At 53.0% G+C, this 21,130-nt stretch overlaps 1 protein-coding gene across 4 annotated transcripts in view; it reads right to left on the bottom strand.

Annotated features, from left to right (window-relative positions):
• Positions 1–21,130, bottom strand: part of EXOC6B (exocyst complex component 6B) — a 145,799-nt gene that overhangs the window by 65,859 nt on the left and 58,810 nt on the right. For 2 of the 4 annotated variants that reach the window (XM_029286318.1, XM_029286319.1), the window contains exons 9-15: positions 20,853–20,924; positions 20,537–20,634; positions 20,018–20,123; positions 18,658–18,767; positions 15,793–15,904; positions 14,769–14,903; positions 13,709–13,888 (exon numbers count right to left, since the gene is read on the bottom strand). In XM_029286318.1, coding sequence (XP_029142151.1) covers positions 13,709–13,888; positions 14,769–14,903; positions 15,793–15,904; positions 18,658–18,767; positions 20,018–20,123; positions 20,537–20,634; positions 20,853–20,924 — 813 coding nt within the window. The remainder of the gene's footprint in view (positions 1–13,708; positions 13,889–14,768; positions 14,904–15,792; positions 15,905–18,657; positions 18,768–20,017; positions 20,124–20,536; positions 20,635–20,852; positions 20,925–21,130) is intronic. The other 2 variants (XM_029286321.1, XM_029286320.1) reach the window with 1 other exon arrangement.

The raw sequence follows: 21,130 nt of genomic DNA, 5'->3' as shown, positions 1-21,130 counted from the left end.
AGTGCTTTATTCTAAATAGACATAATACCTTCTCATCTCCAAAAGCCGGGGAGGATCATAAAGGGAGCAATTTCAAAAGGAGAAAAGAAAACCACAATTCTTTATTCTACTCTAGTGAGAGGAATCTACAGAAGGACGGAGTAATCCAGGAAAGGGCTGCACAATTCTGATCTGGCACCCTCCAAAAATAAAAGAGAGAGAGAGAACTCCTGAAATTCAGGACACGTTTGGACAAGCCTTGCAATCCGCCCTGGAGGAGAAATTCTTCAGACCCACCAGAGCAGTCCACCAAATGCTGGTCCCTCATTCTGTACACCAACCACAACATTTGTGATGTATATCATCTGTTTCAAGAGATCCACTTAGAGGGGTGATGGCAGCCACTCCTGTACTCTTGTTTAGTCTAGAGACATTTTGCTTCTAGAAATGAAGACCATCGCCCCATTTCTCCACGAAGAGCCCAACAGCTGTTGACTCGTCCTTCAACACTCATCTGGGGACCTCAACTGGCACCGTACTTAACACAACAGAACCGCAGAGTAGGAAGGGAGCTTGGGGGTCCTCTAATCAAACAGGAGACCCTCTACCACAGGCGTCTTCAAACTTGGCCCTTTGATGACTTGTGGACTTCAACTCCCAGAATTCCTCAGCAGTCCACAAGTCATCAAAGGGCCACGTTTGAAGACCCCTGTCCTAAAGCATCCTGGCTGAGGAATGCTGGGAGTTGAAGTCCACAAGTCATCAAAGGCCACGTTTGAAGACCCCTGTCTTAAAGCATCCTGGCTGAGGAATTCTGGGAGTTGAAATCCATAATTCATAAAAGGGCTACGTTTGAAGACCCCTGTCCTAAAGCATCCTGGCTGAGGAATGCTGGGAGTTGAAGTCCACAAGTCATCAAAGGGCCACGTTTGAAGACCCCTGCTCTACCATTTCAGGCAGATGACTGTCCAGTCCACTCTTAAAAACTTGAGGGCAGCCGCCAGTCACCTGAACATTTCTCCAAACTCTGAATCTCCATTCTGCTACTGAGAAGGAGTTGCCTCGTGTGTGTTCTGCCTTGACTTCAAATGCACTGGCAACCATGACTAAGAAAGTCTCAGAAAGGAGGAATGAAACAATCCTTCAGTGTATGGCGCTTTTATGACAAGAATGACAAATGATGGGAAATGTGAATTTTGCAGATGAATCAACTGGCGTGGAAAGAATAAACTTGGGACACAAAAGGGCACAGCCTCTCCTACTCGGGCAACCAGTGGCAAGGACTCTGATAATTTATCACTTAATTGTGGGTGTTGTTGCAGGTCAGATGTCTCCGATGAGCAGAAAATTCAGGGCAGACAAAAATTCTTCCTAAACTTAATGTGGGTGATGTATTGCACTGTGATCGTTTTCAGAAATGAACAAGGAGAGTTTTCTTTTTCTTTTTCTTTCTTTTTCTTTCTTTCTTTCTTTCTTTCTTTCTTTCGTTCGTTCGTTCGTTCGTTCTTTTTCTTTCTTTCTTTCTTTCTTTCTTTCTTTCTTTCTTTCTTTCGTTCTTTTTTTTTTATTTCTTTCTTTCTATAAATGTAGAAACAGAGTTGTGGTGATTAACAGGGGCTTTAATAAAATTACACCACTCGATGGAATCTAAAGAGACACAGGAGTTTGGTGGCCATTTTTGACTAAACTGCCAGACTATCTTTTTGTCACCCTTACAGCCACATTGCGCAGAGACAGGAGGAATAATTCTGATCTTCACGCTGTTGTGAACACTGCAAGGTGGCTTGGAGTGAGATCTGGGGTGAATTCGGATCTTACGTTTCCAAAGAACAAAGCATCCCCAGGGCCCTGAACCAGCCTTCCAGATCAGACTCCAATTAGCTTCTAATGAACTCCAGGGACGCAACCTTGCCAAGGAAATTTTTCATTGCCTGATTACATGTTTGTACAAGAAGATGTTCCTGTTTTTTCTACAACTATTTTTTTTAAAAAAATCAGGGTACGGGGCTTGGCTTCTGCAGTTATATATTAGCCAACACGTGCATTTCACTGCCTTCTGTTCCCAGAAAGGGCCGCTTTCCGACCTTGAAGCGAAGAGCTTTCAAAGCCACGTGGGAGGGGGGCTCACCGGCAGCCCTGGATGTTCGGGGGCCACTCTGACAAGTTGGTCACTGCTCTCGTTCACATGCAGGACCCAACCTGAGTCGGTCACCAGGACCGGAAAGCTTTCGGACTCGGCTGGAGCCCATCCTCAGGGGACTTCCCTCACCTCAGAACCCGTGCACGCATTCTGCTAGGGAGAACTTCCCCAAGAATGGGATCCAGCACCAGTCCAAAAGCTCGGAAGACTAAGCCTCTGGTCCTGGTGACCGACCCAGGTTGGATCCCGTGACATTTCCACGGAGATGTGCCTTCTTTCGAGACCAACGCCTCTTCCTGCCCGGTGGCCAGTAGAAGACATTCTTTCCCTGGCCAGAATAAGGAACACCAGATCCTGAGAAGGTTCCTCCACACCTTCTTTCTGTCCCCGGGCAGAGCTGCACAACTCTGGTTTGGCCACACGGCTTTCAGTTGTGGGGCCTGCTGTGGGAACAAGCCTGCCCCACCTAAGAGCGGACTGGTCCCGACCCTCTGGGGAGGCGCTGAAGGGCTGCAGTTCCCTCAAGTACCCACGCCAGGTGGTTGGCTGAGTTCAACCAGAACAGAGCTGGAAGGGATCTTGGAGGTCTTCTAGTCCAACCCCCTGCTCAAGCAGGAGAACCTATGCCATCTCAGATAAGTGACTGTCCAGTCTCTTCTTAAAAACCTCCAGTGATGGAGCACCCACAACTTCTGGAGGCAACTTCTGTTCCACTGGTTAATTGTCCTCCCTGTCAGGGAGTTTCTCCTTAATTCCAGGTTGCTTCTCTCCTTGACTCGTTTCCATCCGTTGCTTCTTCTCCTGCCTTCTTCAGGGGCTTTGGAGAATACGTTGACCCCCTCTTCCTTTTCTTTGTGGCAGCCCCTCAAATACTCGAAGACTGCTATCATGTCCCCCCTGGTCCTTCTTTTCTCTAGACTGGCCAAACCCAAGTCCTGCAACCATTCTTCTCATGCTCTTCTGTTCTGGGAGACGCTGGAGGAACTGGAGAACCCAAAGCTTGGATTGTTGTCCTCCATGTAGCTTGTTCATCCCTTACCCTGCAGGGAATTCTGCACAGGACACCACAATGTAAGCCCCGTATAGCTAATGAGTTCCTCTTCTGATGGAAAACATGTCAGATGAATATTGAAGAAGAGGGCCTTCCCACGGCTAATGGGCCGGGAGCTTCCAATTCTGAGGGGATGATCCTGGACTGGGCATCCAGAGTGGATTGCAGTGCCAACCTCTGCCTGACCTGGGCCTAGAAGGATCTGCCATGGCCCAGGCCCCTAAGAGCCGAGACCTAGGCATGCTGACAGCCGGGGCGGGGGGGGGGGGGGGGGGGGGGGGGGGGGGGGGGGGGGGGGGGGGGGGGGGGAAGAGTAGAGCAAGAAGAAAAAAAAGAGAGGAAGAGGTCAATTTCCTGCAGTTGCTCCAAACGCAACAAGCTGGACTGGAACAGGGCAAGAGGCACACCAGCTATAAAATACAGCTCTAAGAATCCAAGACGCCTGGAGTCCGGCTGTCATAAATCTCTGTCCTCTGGAGCTGTTGTTTTGGAATTCACACTGTTTTATAGCTTGGGCTTCTGACGGATGGCTGGACTTTTGTGTTCTCTCACTCCACGGGGTCCTCCGGCTTTGACCTTCGGTGATGTTGCTGCCGACTCTCCTGCGGCTCCTTCGGCCACGGATCCGGGGCCTCCGCCAGCCACCCGGGGCAGGGCACCTGCTGGCCGTCTGATCAGCAGTTGCGTTTCTCTGGGCGCCTCTGCCAAAGTGGCTATTTTCTTAGCACCGTTTTCTCTACATTTGGCAAGCGCTGCTTTTTCCACCGTCTTTCATCTTTCGGAGTGAGGCTTATCTCAAATTAGCACACCCATCGGTATTCTAGGGCCCGGTGCACTAATTGATTTATTTCCTGTCTTGTCAAGTGAATTATTGCTTCCCTGTGCTCTCCTAGGCTGCATGAACAGAGGGAGAGAATCAAGATTACCAGAAGTAATTAATCTACCGCTTAATAATGCCTTGGAAAGACCAGGCTTGGAATACGGCAGCCAGTTTCGGTCACCACGATGTAAAAAAGATGTTGAGACTCTGGAAAGGGTGCAGAGAAGAGCAAAGAGGACAATCAGGGGGGCTGGAGGCTAAAACATATGAAGAACAGTTGCTGGAATTGGGCATGTTCTAGTTTAATGAAAAGAAGGACTAGGGGTGAAGGATAGCAGACTGCTAATATTTGAGGGGCTGCCACAAAGAGGAGGGGGTCAACTTATTTTCCAAAGCCCCTGAAGGCAGGACAAGAAGCAACGGATGGAAACTAACCAAAGAGAGAAGCAACCTGGAACTAAAGAGGAATTTCCTGACAGAACAATTAATCAGTGGAACTTCCAGAAGTGGTGGATGCTCCAAAACTTGAAGTTTTTAAGAAGAGATTGGACAACCATTTGCCTGAAATGGTCTAAGGCAGGGGTCTTCAAACTTGGCCCTTTGATGACTTGTGGACTTCAACTCCCAGAATTCCTCAGCCAGGCACGCTGAGGTCATAAAGGGGCCGCAGCTGCCCACCCCTGCTATAAACCATTTTCTACCAATCCTGACAAACTCCATATTCTTCAAAACAACCAGAACTGGAAACTTCTGATTTCATTTACATTTCCATCTGCTCTGGGTGATCGATCGAGCCCCCGTGTCCCAAAGGAGGGACAATCACGAGAAAAAGGCCATTTCTGTTGCGGCCAGAAAATAGACTGACTTGGAGAAAATGTGTTAACAATTAGAGGATTAGGGGCAGGGCTGAAAAGCTGCCTTGTTAATTAGAGAACCTTGTTATCAAAGGCCTCATTAAGAGCTACTGAAATCGAACCGCTGTTAAAACAAACCTTCATTAATTCCACTCCTCGGCCAGGGTCATCCTGTTGCTACCTACCCCTGCGAAGAAGCCGGAAAGAAAGGATTAAGATAAACAGAGCTAGTTTTGATCCTCTCAGTCAATCAGAATAGACCTGGAAGGGACCTTGGAGGTCTTCTAGTCCAGCCCCCCCCTGCTCAAGCAGGAGAACCTATACCATTTCAGACAAGTGACTGTCCAGCCTCTTCTTAAAAACCTCCAGTGATGGAGCGCCCACAATGTCTGAAGGCAAAGCTGTTCCACTGGTTAATTGTCCTCACTGTCAGGAAGTTTCTCCTTAATTCCAGGTTGCTTCTCTCCTTGGTTAGTTTCCATCTATTGTCTCTTGTCCTGCCTTCAGGTGCTTTGGAAAATAGGTGGACCCCCTCTTCTCCTTTGTGGCAGCCCCTCAGATATTCAAACGCACTGCTACCCTGTCAACTTTGGTCCTTCTTTTCTCCAGACTGGCCGTGCCCAGTTCCTGCAACCGTTCTTCGTGTTTGTCTCCAGGCCTTTAATCATCTTAGTTGCTCTTTTCACTCAACTGTTTGTGCCAGACCTGTACGTGAGGAAGACTGCGGTCCAAAGTCTCTCCTGCACGCTCACATCACGTGGGAGGTTGGCAGATCCAAAGGAGAACCAATTCAGGGAGGTTTGACAGTTAATAGAACAAATAAATGGATGAAAAAACAGGTTAGGCAGCCTGGCCCTAAGAAGTCACCCATCCTATCATTGTATCTCCAAGTGCTTCTAAAGTGGCCTCTTGAGAAGCAAAGCATACATTGAACTGATGCGTCACCTGAGCCATTATTCGCTGGCTTTTGCGTCAGAATGCCACGGGTTGTTAAATCCTGTAAAGGCTTCGGTGGAATCAAAATAAACTTTATCCATACAATTCCCAGAATCTGCTATGGACACCCACCCTTGCTGACTCCAGAAGTCAAACAAGCTAAACCGTTAGGAAAGCCAGCTGGCTAAAAAGAACCGGATCCTACTGTCCTAGTGGGAAGTCACGCAAGATCCGAAGAGGAGGAGAGAGATCTGCCCACAGAGTTGCTAAGAGTCAAACACGACTGAACATCATCAGGATGGTCGTCCCCTTGGATGGCTTGTAAGGATCATACCTGTACAACAGACAACAGACTAACCAAATTTGAAGGGGCCTTGGAGGTCTTCTAGTCCATCCCCCTATTCAAGCAGGAGACCATCTACCATTTCAGACAAAGGGCTGTCCAGTCACCTCCAGTGATGAAGCATCCACAACTTCCGAAGGCAAGCTGTTCCACTGGTTAATTGTCCTCAAGGTCAGGAAGTTTCTCCTTAGTTCTAGGTTGCTTCTCTCCTTGGTTAGTTTCCATCCGTTGCTTCTCGTCCTGCCTTCGGGCGCTTTGGAGAGTAGGTGGACCTCCTTCTTCTTTGTGACAACCCCTCAGATATTGGAAGACTGCTAACGTAGCCTAGGATTGCATTGGCTTTTTTGGCAGCTGCGGCACATTGCTGGCTCATATTTAAGTGATTGTCCACCAAGGCTCCAAGATCCTTCTCACGGTTACCACTATTGAGTCAAGGACCACCTTTCCTATACCTGTGCATTTCCCTAATCAGGTGACACCCAGCAAAAGAGAGCTTCTCCACAGACCGCAGGGCTTCTGCTGGACCAAAAGAGCAGCCATTTTCTCCAGGAATGGCAGTGCCCATCTGAGGCCACACAGGAAAGACCTTCACTCCTCTCGTTCGGGCCTTGACCTGCATGGTGGCGGTTGCTGAACGTGGTTCCCGTGGCGACCTCACCCAGAATGGGCCCACAAGCACCAACCCTGGAGAAGACCTATGAGGAAAGCCTAGGCGAGAGGTAGGCAACCTTGGCTCTTTTATGACTGGTGGACTTCAACTCCCAGAATTCCTGAGGCAGCCACGCTGAGGGGAAAGGGAGAGGTTTCCAAGCTGAGCCATGCTGGCTCAGGAATTCTGGGAGTTGAAGTCCACCAGTCACAAAAGAGCCATGGTTGCCTACCCCTGGCCTAGGTGGAGAGGCCTACAACCTACTTCTGGCTGGGAGAAAGTTTAAGAGGAGGAAGACGACGATGATGCACAGCTGAATTAGCGATTCCTTCCTCCGAGAGAAGCTGCATCCTTGTCCCCCCCCCCTTGCAGGGCCATTCAGGGTCCCCCTTTTAAGAAGCCCTCTCGGCCCGGGGCTCCTGCCGACTTGCAGCCCAGAGCCAGAGGGAGGGGTAGGTGGGGGGCGGTGTCACACATGTGCTTTGCTGAAGCCGAGCATTTCCGCTTATCTGCTTCCCATTTGTGGCCTTTGATTCCTGATGAATGTTCCTCCCTCCTTTGGCCTTCTGAGGGGGGGGCACCGAGCAGCTGCACTCTCTGATCTGCCCCCCCCAGCATTTTTCAGGAAACGAGAAACCGACTTCCAGAAAACCTGCGACCGGGCCCTAAAGCAGTTTCTGCCCGACGGGGGCCCCTGGCAGCAGAGATTTCCTGGTGAAATGGGGGGGGGGCTGCAAAAATCCCTTCCGGTCTCAGGGACCCTTGTCTTGGTGGCCTCTCCGGACGGGGGTCCAAGAGGGCTGAAGAGGGTCTCCCGGACCGAGCTCCCTTGAGCCGCAGCAGCCATCCTGGCCGGCCCTGACGGGACACGGCCCACCGGAGGCAGGCAGACCCCCTACTTGCCACTGTTTGTTTAGTGACCGTTCGGAGTCAGAACGGCACTGGAAAAAGGGACTTAGGACGTAAGTTTCTCACACTGACCGCTGTTACAGCAAACCCGGGGTCAGGTGATCAAAATTTGGGCCTGTGGCAACTGACTCACACTTATGACGGCTGTCCTGTCCCAGGGGGTCATGTGATCCCCTTTTGCGACCTTCTGACAAGCAAAGTCAAGGGGGGGAAAGCCAGGTTCACTTAACAACCATGTGACTGAACAATCGCAGGGATTCACTTAACGGCAGGGGCAAAAAAGGTTGTAAAATGGGGCAAATCTCACTTAACAAACATCTCACTTAGCAACGGAATTTTCGTAGGCAGGGGACCGCCTGCACTCTGGAAGACGACCGGGAGGGGCCCATCGGCTCTCTTCAGACGGCTCAGGGCGGTCAGAAGCCCCCCAGCCATGGGGCCCTTTGCCTTCCCCCCCCCCCCAGATTACCTGCCTCTGGGAACCATCCGGACGTTGGGAAGAGATGGGAGGCGTAATGTGATATTCCCCCCAAGGGTGTTCCGGGCAGCCCCCCGAGGGACTCCGGAACCAAAGGAATCAGCCCTCCGAGAGGACGTGGAGGGCCTTTGCTTGGCCTCTGCCCACGAGCCTCTGCAGAATGAGTTGCGTTGCCTGGATGACGAGTTTCCCATTTGAGCACCTCTTCCTGCAACACTGCGGCTTTTTGCTTCTCCCAGGAACGGCCTTCCTTCCTTCCTTCCTTCCTTCCTTCCTTCCTTCCTTCCGTCCTTCCTTCCTTCCTTCCATGGAGAGATTCCCACAATGCTGGAGAAGAGACGTTCTGCTCCGGGAATCCCCTGGCTACAGCAATCCCCTGCGACGTGCGACGTAAGGATGGAACAGCCACTATGCAGGACAGACAGGCAGGCAGAAGGAGACGTCCAAGAAGACCGGCCAGCAGTTAAAAGGCACAATGGAAACACCACACACAGAACGGCGCACACTCTGCCAGAGAGAGGCTCCCTGAGGATGGGGGCTCCAGCACGACTCCAAATGCTCGGGAGACGAAACGTCCGGTCCCGGTGACCGACCCAGGTTGGATCCTGCACATTGAGAATCCTTCATCTCAGAACGCAAATTCAACCATAGTTTCAAATGAGAAACTGTGAGCATCCAAGGCCAAATCAAATCCCACAATGCTAGGGAATTCCTGGAAGTTTGGCATTCAGACACATCAGTCCACAACAGATGTACAGAAATAAACCACACTTACACCCCATTCAAAAGAAACAATGAAAGAAAGCTAAGGAGGAAAGCAAAAGAGCAGAACACATTCTCTCCAGCAGCCGACACCCAGATAAGCAGGGATTAACACAAGACAAACAACCAAACAGAAAAAAATACTCTAAACAAAAACAACTACCAGGAGGACAAAAACCACAACCCCACCAACACTGGCAGGGCAAATATTGTATATAAACACTTGCCCACATTGACGATGCTACATGCTTGGATAATGAAGTGTCTGCAAGCTGACAACTGAGCTCAGAGAGCATCAAGGAATCCATATAGCAACAGCCATAGGAATAGCCCTTAGACTTACATACTGCTTCACAGTGCTTCACAGCCCTCTCTAAGCGGTTTGCAAAGTCAGCCTGTTGCCCCCCAACAAATTGGGTCCTCATTTTACCCACCTTGGAAGGATGGAAGGCTGAATCGACCTTGAGCCAGTCAAGATCGAGCTGCTGGCAGTCGGCAGAGTCAGCCTGCAATGCTGCATTCTCATCACTGCACCACCACAGCTCTAATATAAAACCACTAGAGGGTTAGGTCAACATGAACTCGGAGAGCAAAATGGACATCACCAACAAATTAGGAGTGCTTGGGTATGGTTAGGGGGGCACTGACTTTTCTAGCCTGCCCTATCTATGTTTCCTGGTAAAAAACATGGGAAAATCCCATTGGAGGAAAATTCCACTTAGGGTTAGGGTTAGGTCATCATGAACTTATATGGCAAAATGGACATCGCCAACAAACTCGGAGTGCTTGGGTATGGTTAGGAAGGCACTGACTTTTCTAGGCTGCCCTATCTATGTTTCCTGGGGAAATACATGGGAAAATCCCATTGGGGGAAAATCCCACTTAAATTATCACTTTATTGGTGGTGATTAAAACACAGAACTAGCTGAAAGAAAGTCCAAAACAAATCCCCTGACACCCATGCAGCAATGTTTAGTTCCGTGCAGTGGAAGAAGCCCTCCAGCAGTCACATGGCTGGCAATTCACAATTCACCGCAGAGGCCCGGCTGCACAACTGGATTCCACATGCAGGCCATGTGTGCGAAACATGTGCCCCCCAGCATTACCCTTGCTGCCCACTGCTTCGTGCCGGATGAGGCAGGAGGCTTTCGCAGGAGAGCAAAACACAACTGAGGACAAGATGCTCCACCAATGAGAAGGCAGGCAGCCACCCCAGCAGCCTGCGGAACCCCCAGAATTAACCCTTCATCCCTAAACTACCATCCAGACGGAGCCAGGTTCGGTGTTGTGGTTGAGGGATCAGGCTAGGCTGGGAGAGCGTGAGTTCTAATCCTGCCTGGGCCTCTCACTTTCTCCACGTTCTCAAAAGCCCTGCCAAGACAACGGCAGGGATTGTCCAGGCAGCGCCCAAGAATCAGGCGGGATTGAACGGAGGAAGGAAAAAGAAAGATGCCCCAGAGGGGAGGATCTGAACCGCTGCAACCAGGGATCAGGTTCGGACAAGTGATCAGGAGGGACCTCTGGACAATATGAGCTCTCAGCCGCAGGAAGAGCCTGTCAGATGAGAGGTCCCTTCCTCGGGAGCTGTGGAAGCAAAGCGCTCCAGTCTCTCCCAGCTCCTGGATCCTGTCGCCACCCCTGCCCACGGATGGCTGGAGCGGCAGTGAGGACCCCAAGGCAGGCCCACCTGGGCTTCCCAGAGAGGTGCTGGTCCCCGCTGCTCCCCTTCACGCCAGCGGAAGCCCAGGAGAGGTTCCAAAGCGGACCAAGAACCCTTCCAGGTAGGCCCACGGAGCTGGAGAGACGGCTTCCCATCCAGCAGTGGGGCAAGCGGCCATCGTACCACTCCTCACCGGCCCCTTCAGGAGCAAGAAGAGACGGCTGACCGAGACGCCTTTTGTTTCCTATCTACACGCACAAAAACCATAACGTGAACCCAGCCACAGCAACCACGGGGAGACCCACTCCGTGGCCCGCGGTCTTGCTCCGCGGCTCGTCTTGTATCGACGAGAGAGGACAAGCGGCTTCTAAATGGTTTGGCAGTTTGTCTGGAGGCTCTACTGGAGCTGACGCCCATCCAGGCCCTTCCGACGGCAGCTGGCACGGGAGCCACGCCCAGGATCGTGCTGTGGGACATCCAGGGAGGGCGAAAACAGCCCCATTCCCGGACCGAGGAGGCCTCAGTGAGGCCGAGTAAGGAGGCAGAACTGCCTTCTTCGGCTGAAGGCCGATCAGGGAAGGGGTGGAACCCCAGATCCAGGTTTGAAGGCATCTTAGAGGTTGTCTAGTCAGCCCAATATCTAGCACGGCATCTCCCACAGCTGATCACAAAAGTTCTCTTTGAAGGCTCCAGCAAAGGATAAACCCCACGTGACGCGGCAGCCTGTCCAAGCCAGTTGGGTGAAGACGCGGCCTTCGGAAGCAGAGGGACCTCATGGCTTCAAGGCCTTCAAGGAGGAGCTCTGCTCTGGGACCGCCTGGTGGGACTCAGCCACCTTCTTCTTCTCTCTCAGTGGGGCTTTGAAAGCACCCAGGGGATGGTCTGCTTAGAGGTCTCTCATCTTCGTGGGGAGGGGAGGGGAGGGGGGACACCTAAAACGGATCTGCCGGAGAAAGCGAGGAAGGAAGGAAGGACCTGGACTAGAATGCCACCTTCTGGCTAGGAAGGAGAGCTTCCACAAGAACAGATCCCACCACCCACAGGTGAGAGGAGCCCCTGCCCAGCCACCCAACCCGCGTGCAGGGAGCTCTCGGGAGCAGCAATAAACACGGCTCCACCTTCCCCCTCCTGCATTCCTGGAGGAGAACGACCAGATGCCTCCAGCTCTGCCCTCCTTCCTCTAGGGTAGCTCCCCTCCAGCCCTCTCTGGTCTCAGCTGCCCTCTGGCCGGCAGCCACAGGTAGGTGTGGAACCCCAATGAGCCGCTGGGCGTCCTGAACAGAAGTGTCCCCCAATAAAGGGACCTCCCAGACAGGAGGCGATGGGGCCAACTCAGCTCGGCTGGGTCTGCCGGGAAGCCCTTCCTGCTCAACCCCTGGGCTCCTTCCAGGATGTGCAACAGCAGCTCTGGAGTCCGGGACTTTGCAGCTGCCCAAGCCGACCACAGTTCCAGCTGGGTTGCTGGACGTGGCCTGACGGGGCTCCGATTCTCCAGCGACTCTGCCCTGCTCTCTGGCGCTCAGTTCCTCCCCCCTGCAGTTTCTGTACCCTCTCTGCAGTTGGGGGAGGAAGGGGGGGGTCGACACTGACCACCTGCAGTGCTTCTCGTATCTGTCCATCATCTCCCATCCTGGGACTCCGGACAGGCAGGCTCCCCGCTCTTAAGCTGAACCCAGCAGGATGAGACCCGGGAAGGGCACAGCCAGGAAAGACATGGAGGGGGGGCTCTCATGGCTCAGAAGGACAGGCTCTTTGCCCCCCCACCACAGGCAGGAGCCCCCTCCCTGCCTCTGCCTTGGACTTCCGATGCTTCTTAGAAATGCCTCCATTCCTTGAAAGCCAAAATCAGCCTCCCTGGCCGACCAAGCGGCAGGGAAAGACCACCGGCTTTTTGTGCAACCGACTCCCCTTGCCCAGTTCCACCCGAAATCGGGGGGGGGGGAGAAGGGCGAAGGAGGGCGAGGGCCGACCTCTCTGCAGAAGAAGGAAGGCCCGGCTGGCCGGGGGCGATGAGGGCCGCTGAGAGATCCCTCCCCCTTCCAGGCCCTTCTGACCTCCCGCTGCCCCTGCCCCCAAGGTCATCCAGATACCAGCCTCCTGGGGGGATTAAAGGAAACTGAAAATGCAAACAGAAAAACACCCATTTTCCCCCAACAAATAAAAAACTTCCGCGCTTTGTGAAGCTGACAGCCCCGCCAGAGGTGTTGACGTAACCTTCCATCTCCAGCCGAGGCGTAAAGTCAACAGCCCCGTGTGCTGGCTGCAGATCCCTCAGGGAGATTTACATTAACTTGTCTGACATGAAATTAAAACAACAATCAGCCAGCTATGAATGAAAGCTCTTTCTCTTTCTCCCTCTTTCTCTTTTCTCTCTCCCTCTTTCCTGAGGCAGCGGTTGCCACCGGCACCCCAACCTCTCCAGATCCGAAGCTGGGCAGGTCCTGCAGCGCCTTCCTCCGTCGGTCACTCTAACCCACCCGGGAAAAATTCTGCATCCGGGAGACTGGACCCTGCCCTTGGCGAGGACTCTTCACGCTGGGCCACACTCAACGTTGACCCACATGACTTTACAAGGACCAGCCGATCCGGACGTCACAAAATCCGCTTCTGGTGCCAAGAAGGAGCTCTCCCATTCCGAGCTGCGTCCGGAGGTTTTTTCACCTCAACCCCACCGCTCTGCAGCCCCCAGCCCCATTTCTGGCCCAGAGAGCTGAGCCACGGAGAGAGCCTCAAAAGCCTTTAGGCCAGGGGTCTTCCAACTTGGCCCTTTGATGACTTGTGGACTTCAACTCCCAGAATTCCTCAACCAGGCATTCTGGGAGTTGAAGTCCACAAGTCATCAAAGGGCCAAGTTGGAAGACCCAAGAGATTTTAAGAGGAGTGGACTTCAACTCCCAGAATTCCTCAGCCAGCGTGCCTGGCTGAGGAATGCTGGGAGTTGAAGTCCACAAGTCATAAGAAGGGCCAACTTGGAAGACCTCTGCCTTAGGCCATCAAGTGTTTACAGACAACCAAACACAAGCTGGGCAGGAGGAAGAGCTGAGCCTTCGGCTTGACCTTTCCACCGGCCCAGGGGCCACGCTGGCCTCCAACCACGCCCGGCCCTCTCCTCCCGAGGCAGACTTACAGGCAGGTGGGTGAAGACCGCAAAGGTGCTGCGCAGGAAAGCGATGAGGTCCACCAGGTAGCCGCTGGCCTTGGGGGCAGCTTCCGTGGTCGTCCAGTCGTAGTCGGCAAGTTGCAAGAACTGGTCAATCTTCTGGTTCAAGTTAGTGTAGCTCTCCTCCTCTGCGGCATGGCGGGCGTCCTGTGGGGAAGGGCCCAGTCAGCAGGAAAGCTCACAGCGGCACCCTGAACCCTGGGGGGGGGGCTCCTGGCCCCCAATGTGACACCCATTCTCTTCCTGCCACTTATTCCACGGAATAACCGCTCCCTGAAGACGGCAGGGGCGCAACAGTATGGAAGGACAGTAGCGCCTCCTGACTGCATGGCTGTGCGCCAACCTACAGGAACAGAGGCAGTCAACACCTGGCTCTAGTGTGTGTTTACTCCCAATTCTCACAGTGCCGGCTAATGCCTTACATCTATTTACCCATGTAGTATGGCTGTAGTATTGCCACTATTTACTCCCTCCCTCCTTATTGGGATGACGACAATGATGATACTTTTGCTTTGCATGTACACCGAGGGCTTCCACACTGGAGACCAAGGCCTTGTGTATCTAATCTGTTCTGTTCCATATTGTACTCTACTCTATTCTAACGCCATCCACCCCGTGCCAAGGGATCCCCAGTAAAGCAGGACATGGTAAATATTGCCCTGCACTGAACATCCATTCGAATGCAAACTTTTTGTTCCCGAGAGTGTCACCAAATCCCTGTACAGCTGTGGGGACCCTCTTCCCTCCTCTGCACTTGCACGCTTCTGCACCCCTGGGCGACTGGCTTCCACGATCACCAACCCAACACAGGCAGAGCAGGGACTCCAGTTTTTGTCCTCCTCCATTTTTTTCGGCAAAGGGTCCCCCTGATCTTCCCACGGACCCTGGCCCTTCTTCAGATGTCCGCCTTCCGCCGTCCCCTGGCTGCTTTCCGTGTCTGGATGAGGACAACAGAGCTCTGATCCCCGGCTAGCAGGCAGGGGCCTCCGAGAGGGCCATGGGGGTGGAGATGAACGCTCAGGCTCACCTTGAAAGTGGCCATCCCATAAAGCTTCGTGGTGTGGACAGTTTCTGGAAGAACGTTGGTGATGTTGGTTATGAACTCTTCCAGGAAACGGCAGGATCTTTCCAAGTGCGTAGTGTTGATAATTATCTGGACCAGCTGCAGGAGCAACACACACTGTTAAAACCATCAGCCAAAGGTGGGCTGGAGGGAGTCAGGGCAGCGGGCGAGGGCTGTGCTGCCATTCGGAGGTGGCCCCTGGAAGAAGCAGCGAGCCCCGCGGACTCTCCATCTTCAGCCCAGGAGAGGTTGCTAAGCTCCCACATTTAGCTTGCCTCGTTACACCTCCGGTCCTATTCAGGACAAACCGGTTGCAAAAAACACAAGAACAGATCTGACGCCCTTGGCCAAGACGTCAACAGGGGCAGAAGCTTGAGTGACAGCACCTCTCTGCTCTCCAGCAGTTTCGGAAAACCTGCAGGCACCTCGGCTGTAATTAATTGGTGGGGAGGGGATTCTCCATCACCTGTCGACAGAGGCTGGGCCAGGGTCTTTCAAGGACAGCGAAGAGAAGCTGAGGGTCTCCCCACTTCCCAGGCTGGGCCATGGATTCTTTTCACCACATCATAAATCTAATGTCACCAATTATTCTTCCTCCAAAAGGCCACATGCCAGGGCCACAAGGCAAGAAATGATCGGTTGACCCAGCCCTTTACATCCAGCAGATCCTCTCTAAAACAGAGCCCCCCCCACCTTTTGGGCACCAGGGGCCACCAGTTCTGTGGAGAGAGGTTTTTCCGTGAACCGGAGGGTGTGTGGGTTTGTGTGCTGCCTGCATCCTGTGGACGGGGCTTTGCTTGTTTGTGCGGACCTGTTGCTGGCGTGTTGCGGCCCGGTGCCGGTCCACGGACCAGGGGGTTGGGGACCCTTGCTCTAAAATATCAAACTGGAGAAATCCCAAAGGTGCTTTTTCAGGAGGCAACTGGACTGCTCATCCAAGAAGGGCCAAACCCACCCAACCTCTCCCAATCCAGGAAGGGGGCCTTGCCTCGGTCAGGCCGACGTTCTTCCTCCGAATGACGTTCTGCAAACAGTTGCTCAGGGTTCGAGTCAACAGCAAGTTAGTCGATTTCCGAATCATGTCGTCCACCTCCGTGGAGCTGAAAGGCAGACAGAATTATTGATCAGTTGAGTGACTGACTGACTGACTGACTGACTGACTGATTGATTGATTGATTGATTGACTGAGTGGTCACTAAGTGCAAACAAAACCATCAGCCAAGAGGTTCCAAGGAAGAGCAAAGCCAACTCGGCCGACACCTACAATAGAATAGAATAGAATAGAATAGAATAGAATAGAATAGAATAGAATAGAATAGAATAGAATGGAATGGAATGGAATGGAATGGAATGGAATGGAATGGAATGGAATGGAATGGAATGGAATGGAATGGAATGGAATAGAATAGAATAGAATAGAATAGAATAGAATAGAATAGAATAGAATAGAATAGAATAGGAATGGAATGGAACAGAATGGAGTGGAATGGAATGGAACGGAACAGAACAGAACAGAATAGAATAGCAGCTGGAAGGGACCTTGGAGGTCTTCTAGTCCAGCCCCCTGCTCAAGCAGGGAAAGGCGTTAGCTTCAAATGATGGTTTCAGAGAGTGGAAGTCAGGAGGCCTTTCTTAAGACCGGCGACCCGGAGGCAGACCCTCCGATCTTGGCAATGGCCTGCAGGTCCTTGAGCTGTGTTGTGTGTCAGGGTGGACAGCAGGTGTGGGTCACAAACAACTGGATGAGGGAGGGTGGACACTCGGCTCAGGGCCCGATCAATACGAGCCCACAGATAGGAAGGTCGATGGAAAAATGATGTAGAAATAACCGGCTCTGTCTCCTTTTGTCCTCATTCAGTTGATGGTTTCAACTATTTTGAACAGTACAGGCTGCCCTCGACTTACGACAGTTCATTTAGCGACCGGTCAAAGTTACAGTGGCCTTGAAAAAAGGGACTCATGACCGTTTTTTCACACTTACGACCGTTGCAGCATCCACAGGGTCACATGATCAAAATTCGGACGCTTGACAGCTGGTTCCTATTTATGACGGTCAGTGTCCCCCGGGGGGGGTCACGTGACCCCCCCTTTTGTGCCTGCTGACCAACAAAATCCGTGGGGGAAGCCAGATTCACTTTAACAACCGTGTTGCCAACTGAACAACCGCAACAACTCCCTTCACAACAATGGTAAGAAAAGTGGTAAAATGGGGCAAAAACTCACTTAACAAAGGTCTCACTTAGCAACAGAGGTTTTGGGCTCAGCTGTGGTCGTAAGTAGAGGACTACTTGCATTCTGGATTTTAAAAATCTCATACTGGCAATTTTTTTAAAAGTCAACTGCCAGGATGAGGTTAATTAATAACAGGACGCCTGGAAATTGTTCTAATTATTAATGAAATGAAAAATAAACCCGCGGGGTGGATGGAGAATTCAACCAGGAAGTGTTGCAATAATGGACACCGACCAACTCCCCCCACCCACACCCCACCCCACTCTGCAAAGGCAACCATGACCGGGGCCAGGGGGGGGAATACTTAGTTCTGGGTTGAGGACCCATGCCAGCCTCTGCCCCCGGCCTTTTTGCCAACGCTTGTGGGCAGCGGCAGCAGACGTTTCCCCAAAATATTTGCCGAGAAGTCGGCCTAGATATGTCCAGGCAGCCTCTGGGAGTGAAGACTGACTGGAAGGCCCCAAAAAGGGGGTGGGGGAGAGGGAGGGCTGGGCACTCAGCCTGGCATGCCGCCTCTTCATGGGGTACCCCAAAACCTCCATTCCTCTCAGGAGGAGGAAGTTACCGGGGTGCCGCTGCTTTAGCAATGAAATGGTTGCCCCAATTCTCAATTATTAACGGATCAATTTTATTTAATTGGGGGCTCCCACTGGTTCCACTGAGGAAGGGTGCTGTGATGCTTGCAGGCACCCTATTGACAGGCTTGTTTTAAGGCGGGGGGTCCCCAAAGGTTCTGGTGAAGATGTGGAGGCCCACATGAAGGGGAAATGTCCTGGCTGCCCCACTGCCCTTGAAGAGGCGGCACTGACACACACACACACACACACACACAGACAGTTCCTGCTCCATCACTTGATTTATTTATTTGTGACTGTTGTGACTTTGGTAGCAGCTTCCGGTTGCTCTCCTAAGCAGCTCTTCTTTTGAGTCTCTTTTTTCCTCTTCAAACTGGGCAGGGTGGGTCTCCACCCCATCTAGGGACCGTCTGGAACAGGGGTAGGCAACCTGGGCTCTTTTATGACTCATGGACTTCAACTCCCAGAATTCCAGAGCCAGCAGGGCTCAGCTTGGAAACCTCTCCCTTTCCCCTCAGCATGGCTGGCTCAGGAATTCTGGGAGTTGAAGTCCACCAGTCATGAGGGGGGCCATAGTTCCCCCATGCTGGCTCAGGAATTCTGGGAGTTGGTCCACAAGTCATAAAAGAGCCGAGGTTGCCTACCTCTGGCCTAGGCCAGAGGTAGGCAACCTTGGTTCTTTTATGACTCGTGGACTTCAATTCCCAGAATTCCTGAGCCAGTATAGGGAACTATGATCCCTTTATGACCTCTGGACTTCAACTCCCAGAATTCCTGAGCCAGCCTGGCTCAGCTTGGAAACCTCTCCCTTTCCCCTCAGCATGGCTGGCTCAGGAATTCTGGGAGTTGAAGTCCATGAGTCATAAAAGAGCCGAGGTTGCCTACCCCTGGACTCTGGAAGAATCAACCCATTTGTATCGATAACCCCCGCCCCTGCCATCCAAATACCCCCCCATCTTCCCCAGGAGGTGCAGGAGAAGAAGAGACCTTTGGGAAAGCCTTGGAAATCACCTGGGGGGTGGGGGGAGGCTTTCTGATGCCCCTACCTCAGATGAAGGTCTTCAGAGAACTTCAGGCAGGCGTAGATGAATTCCTTGATCTGGTTATAAACCCGAGGCACCAGTTCGGAAAAGGGGAACTTCCTGGGGAACGGCTGCTGCAAAATTGAGGGGGGGGGAGATGGGTCAGCGAGACATGCGTCCACCCCAGCCCGAGCGGACGTCGCCCCCTCCCCAGCCAGGTTGCTCCCTCTGCTGGGGCTCTGCTTGCCCCCCACCCCCAAACTCCTTCCACCCCTCCTGGCCACGGGCCTCCTCCGCCTTCCTCCCACAGGAGCACCGGGGGGGGCTTCCATGGTCACTCCTGGACTGCCCTCCCCATTTGCCAACCCCCAGATTTAATCCAGGCTGGCTCTTTGATGACTTGTGGACTTCAACTCCCAGAATAAAAGAGCCAAGGTTGCCTACCTCTGGCCTAGGCCTAGGCCGCTTTATGACTGGTGGACTTCAGCTCCCAGAATTCCTGAGCCATCATGGCTCAGCTGGGAAACCTCCCTTTCCCCTCAGCATGGCTGGCTCAGGAATTCTGGGAGTTGAAGTCCACCAGTCATAAAAGAGCCAAGTTTGCCTACCCCTGACTAGGCCTAGGCCGCTTTATGACTCATGGACTTCAACTCCCAGAATTCCTGAGCCAGCCTGGCTCAGCTTGGAAACCTCTCCCCTCAGCATGGCTGGCTCAGGAATTCTGGGAGTTGAAGTCCACGAGTCATAAAAGAGCCAAGGCTGCCTACCTCTGGCCTAGGCCTAGGCCGCTTTATGACTGGTGGACTTCAACTCCCAGAATTCCTGAGCCAGCATGGGGGGAACTATGGCCCGTTCATGACTCATGCACTTCAACTCCCAGAATTCCTGAGCCAGCATGGCTCAGCTTGGAAACCTCTCCCTTTCCCCTCAGCATGGCTGGCTCAGGAATTCTGGGAGTTGAAGTCCACCAGTCATAAAAGAGCCAAGATTGCCTACCCCTGGTATAGGGTCTCCTGCCATGGGAAGGGTTGGACTGGAAGACCTCCAGGGTCCCTTCTAGCTCTGTTCTGACTTTACCTCCAGCTTCCACAGTTGTCATGACTGTAAACCAGTAGCCGGCTTTCCATCGTGGCCCCCTGCCTCTCCCAGGGACAACCCCCCCCCCCAGCACCACCAAGCTCTCCTCTTTTGAGGGCTGCCAAGGCCGGAAGCGCTGCTAGAGATCATCCAAACCGTCCCCACAGAGCCAACCCTGAGTGGCTCTGGAGCGGAGGAATCTCCCCGGCCTCTGGCTGTGGAGAAATATTCCGAAGGTGGAGAGGAGGCGGCCTCAGTGTTTCAGGGGAACCCCCGGATTTCAGCACCGCCTTCCCTCACGCCTCACCTTCTCCAGCTCCGCGTCGTGGAACGGGAACTGCCCCACCATCTTCTCGTACTGCTCTTCGTTGGCCACCGAGATGGGGCTGTAGTTATCCAAATCCAGAATATTTCTGAGAAACAGAGAAGAGTTTTCGCTCCGCCTGTGCACAAAACCCGGCTGGCCTCCTCGGCTGGCCCAAAACAACCCAGTGGATATGTTTGTATGCAAAAATGAAACTGCTCCAGGGCCGGGTAACAAGGAAGAGGCCGGGCGACCTGTAGACCCTGGAAGCCGGCCCCAAGGAGGGCCGAGGGCCTGACTGCGGAAGGGCCCCTGCGGGGTTTCCAAAGCAGGTTGGGGGGGTCCCCTCGTCCTCTGCCGCTCCTGCCTTAACTTTGCTGTGTGCCGTGTCTGTTCTCATTTTTAAATTACCCCTTTGAGTTCTACCGTCCGATCGTCCGTGGTGCAGCCTGGAAATCTGCATTTCTGGTGCAGGAATGCCATCAGTGAGCCAGGGGCCCAATCCACCCAAGGATGCCTCACCTGAAGGCTCCTGCCCATTTCTTCAGTAGCGTCTCACTGTACTGGTCCTGGATCTCCAGAAGCAGGTCAAAGAGCTGGTTGACCGGGAAGCCGTAGCCCTGGCAGAGAGAAACGGGGGGGTTTCAGGGCCACCGGGGAGGATGGCAGACCCCTGCCCAGCCCCGGGGACTCTAACTGTGATGGTGTTCAAACAAGCGTATCTTTGGGGAGGAATTAGCCCGGCCTTCTGGGCCTCCATGGGGAAGGGGCCGTCTGATTCCCAGGCCGTGCCTGGAGGGGCGCTGGGTATGGTGGACGGGGCGAGGCGGCTCCTTACCTGGAGAGTGTCAGCAAAGAGCACAATGAGGTTTTTCAGATCCAGCACCAGGTCTGGGTCCGAGCAATAGGACTGGAAAAGAAGGAACGGAAGAAGCGTTCACTTGCGGCATTCCTGGAGGTCCGTATCTTTGAGGGACTCGGAGAAGGACAGTGAGGAACCCTAACGTATTTTGAACTTGCAGTTCCACAAGGTGATTGGTTGCAAAAAAGAAAACCACCCACGCCAAACCACCTAAAACCTAACTTAGCTCAAATCAGCTTGTTAAAGGAAGGTGC

The sequence above is a fragment of the Protobothrops mucrosquamatus genome, unplaced genomic scaffold (assembly GCF_001527695.2).
Source record: "Protobothrops mucrosquamatus isolate PMUCROS unplaced genomic scaffold, P.Mucros_1.0 scaffold3313, whole genome shotgun sequence".
Classification (NCBI taxonomy): domain Eukaryota; kingdom Metazoa; phylum Chordata; class Lepidosauria; order Squamata; family Viperidae; genus Protobothrops; species Protobothrops mucrosquamatus.
The sequence above is the reverse complement of the archived record's forward strand: the minus strand, read 5'-3'. Positions and strand labels throughout refer to the sequence as shown.